General features: G+C 41.7%; 1 protein-coding gene across 1 annotated transcript in view; it reads right to left on the reverse strand.

The window, feature by feature from the left end:
• The window catches only part of CACNG4 (calcium voltage-gated channel auxiliary subunit gamma 4), an 89,994-nt gene that overhangs the window by 32,914 nt on the left and 44,452 nt on the right, over positions 1-12,628 (reverse strand). The window contains exon 2 of the mRNA XM_082272114.1: positions 6,445-6,528. Coding sequence (XP_082128240.1) covers positions 6,445-6,528 — 84 coding nt within the window. The remainder of the gene's footprint in view (positions 1-6,444; positions 6,529-12,628) is intronic.

The raw sequence follows: 12,628 nt of genomic DNA on the forward strand, positions 1-12,628 counted from the left end.
TGAAGAAATGTGTATGTTCCCCTTTAACGAGTGCAGTCAGCGTGCCGCAAAATCTGCTGACAGGAGCCGGAATTGTAATTTCAGAATGGGAGCAGTAATGGCTGTAATCTTCTCAGACATCAAAGCACGCACCTCCCTGACAATCCCCACCGTAAGACGGCTGTAAATGGGGATGTGGGGGGGGGGGGGGGGGTGCAAATTAAAGATGAAACGTTTAAGGTGAAAGTGCCTTCATCACATCTTAGAGAAAGTCTTTGTTGTGGAGGGGATTGCTTTAATGTTTTATGTTTTTTACTGCCTTGTGCATGGGTTATAGATTGACGCTCAGCGCATGGGGAAAACTGGGTAATTCCATTATCTCGGGTGATTTTAGGACATTTCCTGTCCCTGTGACACCTGTATAACAAAATGCTGGTCGGAGTTGTCACCGGGTCATGGAGTGTAAGGCATGGCAACCTAACCTTCCCCCACTCTACAAAAAAAATGTGGGAATAAATGTGGGGACACAGAAAGTTAGCAAAACTTATCAGAGGCCCCTCTTAACCTCCCTGGCGGTATTCCCGAGTGTGGCTCGGGGTGGAATTTCAGTGCCATTAGCGGTAACCCCCAGCCACACTCGGGGTACCGCCAGGGAGCATCGCTGGATCCTGTTAGAGGGTACTTACCTTGTCCCCGGGATCCCGCGATGTGTCCCTGCAGCATACGGCGGCTGGATTTTCCGCCCGATGCTGTGAGCCCCGGCTTCCGTCTCCTGCGACGTGACGCTCGCAGGGGGGTGGAACCAGCGGCAAATTTGAAATGTAAAACACACCAAACACACTGATATATTGTAATCCTATTGGATTACACTACAAAATAAAATAAATTTACATTAGTTTGCCCCCCCAGTGCCCTTTCCTGCAGTTTTACTGTACTTATATGTGTGTGTGTGTGTATATATATATATATATATATATATATATATATATATATATATATATATACATATATTCATATATATATATATATATATTCATATATATTTATATATATATATATATATACAGGGAGTGCAGAATTATTAGGCAAATTAGTATTTTTGAGGATTCATTTTATTATTGAACAACAACCATGTTCTCAATGAACCCAAAAAACTCATTAATATCAAAGCTGACTATTTTTGGAAGTAGTTTTTAGTTTTAGCTATTTTAGGGGGATATCTGTGTGTGCAGGTGACTATTACTGTGCATAATTATTAGGCAACTTAACAAAAATCAAATATACAGTATACCCATTTCAATTATTTATTTTACCAGTGAAACCAATATAACATCTCAACATTCACAAATATACATTTCTGACATTCAAAAACAAAACAAAAACAAATCAGTGACCAATATAGCCACCTTTCTTTGCAAGGACATTCAAAAGCCTGCCATCCATGGATTCTGTCAGTGTTTTCATCTGTTCACCATCAACATTGCGTGCAGCAGCAACCACAGCCTCCCAGACACTGTTCAGAGAGGTGTACTGTTTTCCCTCCTTGTAAATCTCACATTTGATGATGGACCACAGGTTCTCAATGGGGTTCAGATCAGGTGAACAAGGAGGCCATGTCATTAGCTTTTCTTCTTTTATACCCTTTCTTGCCAGCCACGCTGTGGAGTAGTTGGACGCGTGTGATGGAGCATTGTCCTGCATGAAAATCATGTTTTTCTTGAAGGATGCAGACTTCTTCCTGTACCACTGCTTGAAGAAGGTGTCTTCCAGAAACTGGCAGTAGGACTGGGAGTTGAGCTTGACTCCATCCTCAACCCGAAAAGGCCCCACAAGCTCATCTTTGATGATACCAGCCCAAACCAGTACTCCACCTCCACCTTGCTGGCGTCTGAGTCGGACTGGAGTTCTCTGCCCTTTACCAATCCAGCCACGGGCCCATCCATCTGGCCCATCAAGACTCACTCTCATTTCATCAGTCCATAAAACCTTTCAAAAATCAGTCTTGAGATATTTCTTGGCCCAGTCTTGACGTTTCAGCTTGTGTGTCTTGTTCAGTGGTGGTCGTCTTTCAGCCTTTCTTACCTTGGCCATGTCTCTGAGTATTGCACACCTTGTGCTTTTGGGCACTCCAGTGATGTTGCAGCTCTGAAATATGGCCAAACTGGTGGCAAGTGGCATCTTGGCAGCTGCACGCTTGACTTTTCTCAGTTCATGGGCTGTTATTTTGCGCCTTGGTTTTTCCACACGCTTCTTGCGACCCTAATGACTATTTTGAATGAAATGCTTGATTGTTCGATGATCACGCTTCAGAAGCTTTGCAATTTTAAGAGTGCTGCATCCCTCTGCAAGATATCTCACTATTTTTGACTTTTCTGAGCCTGTCAAGTCCTTCTTTTGACCCATTTTGCCCAAGGAAAGGAAGTTGCCTAATAATTATGCACACCTGATATAGGGTGTTGATGTCATTAGACCACACCCCTTCTCATTACAGAGATGCACATCACCTAATATGCTTAATTGGTAGTAGGCTTTCGAGCCTATACAGCTTGGAGTAAGACAACATGCATAAAGAGGATGATGTGTCATCAAAATACTCATTTGCCTAATAATTCTGCACTCCCTGTATATATATATATATATATATATATATATATATACAATATATATATATATACATACTTTAACTTATTTATAGTTATTTATTATATTATAATTTATGATTTTGTGTTTCAAACGTTATCATACCTGAGATGTTATAAAGAAGAACGCACAGTAAAAAAAAATCATATGTAAATAGTTGGTTTGGGCTGCTCATTCTTAAGAATTACATGCAAAATAATGGTACCGCTTTCAGCACCTAAAATCCGAAACAATCATACCGCCAGGGAGGTTAAAGTGATTGGAAAGTTTTTGTTTTTTTTTGGTTTTTTTTTTGTTTTTTTTTTTGTTTTTTTTTAACCACTTTAGGACCAGGCCTATTTCTGACATTTGTTGTTTACAAGGTAAAAATCAGTATTTTTTGCTAGAAAATTACTTAGAACCCCCAACCATTATATATATTTTTTAAGCAAAGACTCTAGAGAATAAAATGGCAATTTTTGCAATTGCTTTTGTCACGCGGTATTTGCGCAGTGGTTTTTCAAACGCAATTTTTTGGGGCAAAAATACATTTCACTGCATTCTAAAAAAAACTAAACAGTAAAGTTAGCCCAATCTTTTAGTATAATGTGAAAGATAATGTTACGCCGAGTAAATAGATACCCAACATGTAATGCTTCAAAAATGCACAAAGACTCTGGAGAATAAAACGGCGGTCGTTGCAATATTATTTGTCACGCGGTATTTGCGCAGCAGTCTTTCAAACGCAATAATTTTGGAAAGAGCACATTTCACTGCATTTTTAAAAAAAACTAAACAGTAAAGTTAGCCCAATTTTTTTCTATAATGTGAAAGATAATGTTACACCGAGTAAATAGATACCCAACCCATGCTTCAAAATTGCGCAAAGGCTCTGGAGAATAAAACGGCGGTCGTTGCAATATTATTTGTCACACGGTATTTGCACAGCAGTCTTTAAACGCAATTTTTTGGGGAAAAATACATGTCACTGCCTTTAAAAATACTAAGCAGTAAAGTAAGCCCAATTTATTTTTCTATAATGTGAAAGACGATGTTACGCCGAGTAAATAGATACCCAACATGTCATGCTTCAAAAACGCGCGAAGACTGTGGAGAATTAAATGGCAGTCCTTGCAACATTATTTGTCATGCGGTATTTGCGCAGAGGTCTTTCAAACGCAATTTTTTTGGAAAAAATAAATTTCACTGCATTTAAAAAAAAAAAAAAAATAAACTGTAAATTTAGCCCAATTTTTTTCTATATTATGAAAGATAATGTTACGCCGAGTAAATAGATACCTAACATGTCATGCTCCAAAATTGCGCACGCTTCTGGAATGGCAATAAACTTTGGTACCGAAAAAATCTCTGTAGGCAACACTTTAAAAATTTCTACAGGTTACTAGTTTAGAGTTACAGAGTTACAATTATTGCTCCCGCTCTAACGATCGCAGTGATACCTCACATGTGTGGTTTGAACACCGTTTACATACAGTATGTGGGCAAGACTTGCAGATGCGCTCGTTTTTGCGCGCAAACTCCGAGTTCCTATTTATTTTACCTTTTGTTTTTTATTTTTACACTGTCCCTTTAGAAAAAAAAATGTGATCACTTTTATTCCTATTACAAGGAATGTAAACATCCCTTGTAATAGAAATAGGCAGGACAGGTCCTCTTTAACGTGAGATCTGGGGTCAAAAAGACCTCACATCTCACATCTACACTAAAAAGCCCAAAAAAAAAGCCATTTCTTTCATCATGAAAAATAATGGGCCCTTTAAGGCCGTTCGGAGGAAGCGACGTATGACGTCGCTCTGGTCCTCCAAGGCCATAGAGTGGAGTAGGGGCCAGCTTGCCCTCACTTGACTTCCTGCCTAGGAAGGGAAAGAAATGGATCACTTTCCCCGCTACCGATGGCTCCGGTAAGTGGGGAAAACGACCATGGGGGCACCTCTCCCGCTGCCCATAAAAGAGATCCCGTGGTGAATCCGCTGCTGGGGCCACTTTTACGTGAAAGAGGACCGCCCGCCCAGTAAAAATAATACCGGGGGTTATGGTAGCTCTCTGCTACCATAACCCCAGTATTTAACGTCAAGTAGCGATGTATAACTGTGGCGGGACTGTCCACTGCGATCGGTCCCCTGCTAAGCAGGCGGATGACAGCTCCGTCTCCGCTCTGTGTGCGGAGAGGGAGGTGTCAGAGACAAAATAACAACAAAAATATTCAGAAAAACGCATTTCAAAAAAGTTATAAATTGATTTGCATTTTAATGAGTGAAAAAGTATTTGATCCCCTATCAATCAGCAAGATTTCTGGCTCCCAGGTGTTTTCTATACAGGTAACAAGCTGAGATTAGGAGGAATCTCTTAAAGGGAGTGCTCCTAATTTCAGCTTGTTACCTGTATAAAAGACACCTGTCCACAGAAGCAATCAATCAGATTCCAATCTCTCCACCATGGCCAAGACCAAAGAGCTGTCCAAGGATGTCAGGGAGAAGATTGTAGACCTACACAAGGCTGGAATGGACTACAAGACCATCGCCAAGCAGCTTGGTGAGAGGGTGACAACAGTTGGTGCGATTATTCGCAAATGGAAGAAACACAAAATAACGGTCACTCTCCCTCAGTCTGGGGCTCCATGGAAGATCTCACCTTGTGGAGTTTCAATGATCATGAGAACGGTGAGGAATCAGCCCAGAACTACACGGGAGAATCTTGTCAATGATCTCAAGGCAGCTGGGACCATAGTCACCAAGAAACATTTAGCAACACACTACAATATGAAGGACTGAAATCCTGCAGCGACCGCAAGGTCCTCCTGCTCAGGAAATCACATGTACAGGATCGTCTGAAGTTTGCTAATGAACATCTGAATGATTCAGAGGAGAACTGGGTGAAAGTGTTGTGGTCAGGGGAGACCAAAATCGAGCTCTTTGGCATCAACTCAACTGGCCGTGTTTGGAGGAGGAGGAATGCTGCCTATGACCTCAAGCACACCAACCCAACCATCAAACATGGAGGTGAAAACATTATGCTTTGGGGGTGTTTTTCAGCTAAGGGGACAGGACAACTTCACCGCATCAAAGGGACGATGGACAGGGCCATGTACCATCAAATCTTGGGTGAGAACCTCCTTCCCTCAGCCAGGGCATTGAAAAAGGGTCATGGATGGGTATTCCACCATGACAATGACCCAAAACACACGGCCAAGGCAACAAAGGAGTGGCTCAAGAAGAAGAACATTAAGGTCCTGGAGTGGCCTAGCCAGTCTCCAGACCTTAATCCCATAGAAAATATGTGGAGGGAGCTGAAGGTTCGAGTTACCAAACGTCAGCCTCCAAACCTTAATGACTTGGAGAAGATCTGCAAAGAGTGAGACAAATTGTGATGTGTGCAAACCTGGTGGCCAACTACAAGAAACGTCTGACCTCTGTGATTGCCAACAAGGGTTTCCCCACCAACTACTAAGTCATGTTTTGCGAAGGGATCAAATTCTTATTTCACTCATTAAAAGGCAAATCAGTTTAGAACTTTTGTGAAATGCTTTTTTCTGGATATTTTTGTTGTTCTTCTGTCTTTCACTGGTAAAATAAACCGACCAATAAAATTATAGACCGATCATTTCTTTGTCAGTGGGCAAACGTACAAAATCAGCAGGGGATCAAATACTTTTTCCCCTCACTGTAGATAGATTATCCCCAGCCATGCCTATTTGAGCAGGGAGTAAAAGATGGCCAGCATCATGGCTAACCCTCTGCACTCCTTCCCACAATCCCCTGTTCCTGGTCCCGCCACACGCCACCGATGCACACTCATTGGCTGATGATATGAAAGTTGCGTACTCACGTAGGAGGTACTCAGAGCTGTCGTGGTCGTAGTCATTGTCTTCAGGAAAGTGATTAATTCGGAAGCAGTTTCCTTTGTACAGACCTGAAGAAAGAGAATAAAACATGGCTGACTCATCATGTGGTCCATGGAATGCTGATACACCTGCAATGTGACCTCTGCTTGTACAGTGAGTCTCTCCTGTCAGTATGGAACTACAACTCCCATCAAACTTGAGTGGTGTCAGCCCTATCTCCGTCATACTACGATCTCTCAAGTAGTAGTTCACCCACTTCCCGTGGTGATGGGTACTCCATTACCCCCATCTTGAATAATGGGGTTCCACTTCTCCCCTTTCCCCTAGAGATCTGTGCCTGTCCTGTCAGTGCCCTCCACCCCCCATCCCATTGTTTATTGAACTATATATACTAATACTGTATATTATTATTATATTAATTAAAATGCCATTGTGACGAGACCAATCTTGCCCCATTGCATTGGAGGAGCCTGGTTGCCCGCCTGCTGCCTTTGGACTATGGACCAGGCTTTAAAAGACTTTGTTCCCCTATGTTTTAGCTGCTACTCTCCAAATTCCTTTAAAGAGGTTGTCACTATGTCTGCAAATTCAATGTGTATTAGCTGCAGATGGAGGGGGGGGATTGTTTCCAGCAGCCCCCTCCTAAAGAATGTCTACTGATTAACTCAGTGCTTTTGTCTAAAATAGGACAGTATGTTAATAGAGCAGAGATGTATAGTAACGAAGTAGAACTACTTAAGTACTGTACTTAAGTACCGAAATGCAGTATCTGTACTTTCCTAGAGTAGAATTTTTTTCTCCTACTTCTACTTTTACTTCACTACATTTTTTCGATGATTTCGATACTTCTACTCAAGTATTTTTTTTTTTGTGCTGCATAGTTACTCGTTACTTTTAAAAAAATTACCACTGCCAGAACAGTAGATGGCAGGTTGCATAAAGCTCAAAAAAATGTGTATAATGTCATTTGTAAATCAGCGCATACGAAAATAAAGGCTGTGTATAATAAAAGCTGCTATACCAAATCTTTCCAATAAAAAGAAAATATGAAACAAACAAATAAATGGTGCTACAGCGCTTAAAGTGCATCAAGAAACTACTAACAAACACAGGTTAATCATTTGAATAAATCATTTGAAATAATAAAAACAATATGATGTTCAAACTTTTGACTTATTTCTTTAATAACTACATAACACAGTACTTGTACTTCTACTTTCAGTACTTGAGTAGAATTTTTTTTTCAAAACTACTGGTACTTTTTACTTTTAGTACTTAAGTAGCAAATTTTTTGAAAAAACTACTTGCAATACTTAAGTAAAAAAAATGTTGAATACTTTAGTACTTCTACTTAAGTAACTTTTTCTGCGAGCACTTCCACTTCTACTCAAGTAATTTTTTGATCGAGCACTTGTACTTTTACTCAAGTAGAAATTTCGAGTACTTTATACAAGTCTGTAATAGAGTCTGAAACTATTGATAAGCATGTTAATGAGCTCACCTGGCTGTAATTACACAGTCATTGTTCATGTGGTATTCTCAAAGTATATATAAATGCTGTGTTTCTTGCAATAAAAGAGAAGAGAGTTACTCTCGATCAAACCTCACTACAGAGCCTTGTCTCGTACATGGGGGGGAATTATTGATGTGCTTCATGTATGGCGGATTGGAGTGGTCGATAGCTGTCCGGGTGTTTGGGAGTGGATTATCCTAGACGACTGTAACCCCTTTCATACTTTGGGGTGTCGTAACAGCCATCATCTGAGAGATGTGATTGGCAGAGGGTCTAACCCTTCCACACTCCATCCAATATTTAAACAATACGTTTTGTACACAGCAGGTAAAGTCAAGAATCCTGCCTTGCATGCTTGTTCCAGGTCAGCCATGCAAAAAAAAAAAACTGAAGCCAAAGGCAGCCAGGCATCTAGCATTTTCAGACTGAGTTTAGTCATGGTAGCCACCAAATTCTGCTCAGTACAGGTCTGAGCTCCACCTGATTGACCCTTCAGCAGAGAGCCAATTGCCAGAATGGTGCACATATGAACAGGTGGACTGGTGCTTGTTGGGTTCAATGCACCTTATAGAGATGTGATACAGAGATGAGGACGGCTTTTCTCTATGTACTGAGTGATGCAGGAGGGGATCTCATGGCCTCCTAAGGGCTTCCTTCCATGAGCCTAAAAGATGAGGTTTAGACATTTCTGGCTGTTCTTATTTTATCCGATGTTCTGCGTCTTCATCTTCTTCCCCGAAGTGCCCGCCATTGGTAACCTGGGTAACACATATGTGACACTTGGTGCCCCGGGACCCAGATCTTCTCACACATTACAGAGCAGAGGAGTGTTTGTAGATACACAGTGATGGCCTGACACCTGAACCAAATCTGACTGACACCCAACTGACACCTAAACCAAATCTGACTGACACCCAACTGACACCTGAACAAAATCTGACTGACACCCAACTTACACCTAAACCAAATCTGACTGACACCCAACTGACACCTGAACAAAATCTGACTGACACCCAACTGACACCTAAACCAAATCTGACTGACACCCAACTGACACCTGAACAAAATCTGACTGACACCCAACTTACACCTAAACCAAATCTGACTGACACCCAACTGACACCTGAACAAAATCTGACTGACACCCAACTGACACCTGAACAAAATCTGACTGACACCCAACTGACACCCAACTGACACCTAAACCAAATCTGACTGACACCCAACTGACACCTGAACAAAATCTGACTGACACCCAACTGACACCTAAACCAAATCTGACTGACACCCAACTGACACCTGAACAAAATCTGACTGACACCCAACTGACACCTAAACAAAATCTGACTTACACCCAACTGACACTTAAACCAAATCTGACTGACACCCAACTGACACCTGAACAAAATCTGACTGACACCCGACTGACACCCAACTGACACCTGAACAAAATCTGACTGACACCCGACTGACACCCAACTGACACCTGAACCAAATCTGACTGACACCCAACTGACACCTAAACCAAATCTAACTGACACCTGAACCAAATCTGACTGACACCCGACTGACACCCGACTGACACCCAACTGACACCTGAACTAAATCTGACTGACACCTGACTGACACCTGACTATCTCTACACAGAAAACAAGATCTGTATCTCCTCAGAATTCTGCTGAAGCCTTCATCTTCCTTGAGAGGAGGGATAGATAGATAGATAGATAGATAGATAGATAGATAGATAGATAGATAGATAGATAGATAGATAGATAGATAGATAGATAGATAGATAGATAGATAGATAGATAGATAGATAGATAGATAGATAGACGGATAGACGGACAGACAGATAGACAGACGGATAGACGGACGGATAGACGGCAAACGGATAGACAGACGGATAGACGGACAGACGGACAGATGGATAGACGGACAGATGGATAGGCGGACGGATGGATAGACGGACGGATGGATAGACAGACGGATGGATAGACAGACGGATGGATAGACAGACGGATGGATGGACAGATGGATAGATAGATAGATAGATAGATAGATAGATAGATAGATAGATAGATAGATAGATAGATAGATAGATAGATAGATAGATAGATAGATAGATAGATAGAAGCATACATAGATTAATACATAGACTCATAGGTAGATACATAAATGGATACACATACTGTATATATAGATACATGCATACTTGTATACATACAGTAGATAGATATGTGTATACATAGAAAGAGAAATAGATAGAAGCATACATAGATGGATAGATAGGTAGATAGATATGAGATAGATGAGAGAAGATAGGGGAAGGGGGGTAATTACATGGATCAGGGCTGACAGAAATGACTGGTAAGAAGGTATTTCCTATCCATAGAACCCCCCCACCTTTACTCCCGGGGCCCTTTCTGACTGCTACATGCTTCCTCCATGACAACACAATTGTCTCTCCATGAATTACATTCCCATAATGCCTCTGGGAGTATCCCCCTGACACCGCCATTGTCTGATCTCTGCCGCCTTCATAGACAGGTAGAGAAGGCTTACAGACAGAGCCATTAATAAAGTCCTACTCAGTGCAAGGCAGCTGAACAGCCAGATTACCCCACATAACCGGTTCTCTTTAGAACCCCCCTGTAATGATCCAGCCAGCCTCCAGCCAAGCTATACATTACCCGGCACATTGAATAATGATTGGAAACAACTCTTCAGAAGTGATGAAAAACCTAGTTTTCTAAATAAATTTGGACAATTTCTGTGACCGGGTGTTTAATATTATAAAATCAGTTTTGGGAAAACATGTGTTGTTACCCTTTGGCTTGATTTAGCTCTTAGGGACCCTCACAGTGGGATCTCTGTCCTCCCAAGAACCCTTGGCATAACAGCCAGGCACCTATCAATAATAGCAATGGCAGGCCCCTTATCTCCCCATTGGGAAAGATTCACTTTATCACTGCATGCTTTGTTTTTTTTTTATCTTTTGCAATATAAATGAAAAAACACCAAAAAAAAAAAAACAAAACAATATTTTTCACTTTCGGCTATAAAACAATATAACATAAAATGAAAAAAAAAAAAAATGAATTTCTTCATAAATTTTGGCAAATGTGTATTCTGCTGGTTTGTGTAAAAGTTATAGCGTCTACAAACTATGGTATATATACTAGAATTTTTTTAAATTTATTTTTTTATTCCACTAATGGCGGTGACCAGCGACTTCTAACAGGATTGAGATGGTCAGTCTGACACTGAGGAAACTGATTAACTGTCACTGACATTAATCAAGTGATCAGTCCAATTTTAATTTACTAATGACACTGGCTGGGAAGGGGTTAACATCTGGGGCGATCAAGGGGTTAAATGTGTACCTAACTAGTTTGTAATGTGTGCTGCTTTTTACTAAAGATCTCTATTTCTCATCCCTGCTTTGCTTTGTAGGGATGAGAAACTGACAGCTTGCTCCCTCTGCACAGAGCTCTGTGTTGCTTACCAACACAGAGCTCTGGGCTGTGATTGGACACAGCCGATCAGCAGGTCCCAGCTGTGAATCATTGGGCGGGACTTGTTGACAGGCTCCAAACATGTACAATTACAGAGGTAGCTAGGCGGGGGGGGCGCATACCTTCACAGTTGAACGTAAAAACATGCGGTGGTCGCTCACAAGCGATCTGCTCGTAGCGGTAACAATGTCACTTCCGTTAACCTCCGTCTACGCCCTACGCGTTAGGTCACGATCACGTGACTTCTTCAGGGGATGCTCGTAGCGGTAACAATGTCACTTCCGTTAACCTCCGTCTACGCCCTACGCGTTAGGTCACGATCATGTGACTTTTTCAGGGGGTGCTCGTAGCGGTAACAACGTCACTTCCGTTAACCTCCGTCTACGCCCTACGCGTTACGTCACGATCATGTGACTTCTTCAGAGGATGCTCGTAACGGTAATAACGTCACTTCTGGTAGCCTCCGTCTACGCCCTACGCGTTACATCACAATCACATGACTTCTTCAGGGGTTGCTCGTAGAGGTAACAACGTCACTTCTGGTAACTTCTGTCTACACCCTATGCATTAAGTCACGATCACGTAACTTCGTCAGGGGAAGCTCATAGCGGTAACAACGTTACATCTGGTAACCTCGGTCTATGCCCTATTCCTTACGTCACGATCATGTGACTTCTTCAGGGGATGCCCTGAAGAAGTTACATGATTGTGACGTAACGCAAAGGGCGTAGACGGAGGTTACCAGAAGTGACGTTGTTACCACTACGAGCAAGATGCTTTTGAGCGATCCCTGGATGTTTTTACCTTCAACTGTGAGCGTTTTGCTGCATTTGTTGAATAAATCTTTTTACATTATTACACTATGAGAGTATCCTTTTGTTTCCTTATCCACTAATACATGATGACAAGTGATTCGAGCGGCCCCTGAGAGCACCAGCCAGCAATAGGGCCGATACAGTATTGGAAATAAATGCGCTGAGGACACCTATTGGCGTAAAAGGATTATGGCTACCTCAAGGATGTGTTGATACTATATACTACTTATTTCAAGTTATATTGAGGTGAGAAGTTAGAGAGCAAAGTGGCGGCATGAAAGATGAAGAAGAGCACCATATAAGAGTTACCAACACTGGTGAAGGG

The sequence above is a fragment of the Pelophylax lessonae genome, assembly GCF_965119305.1.
Source record: "Pelophylax lessonae genome assembly, chromosome: 11".
Taxonomy (NCBI): Eukaryota; Metazoa; Chordata; class Amphibia; order Anura; family Ranidae; genus Pelophylax; species Pelophylax lessonae.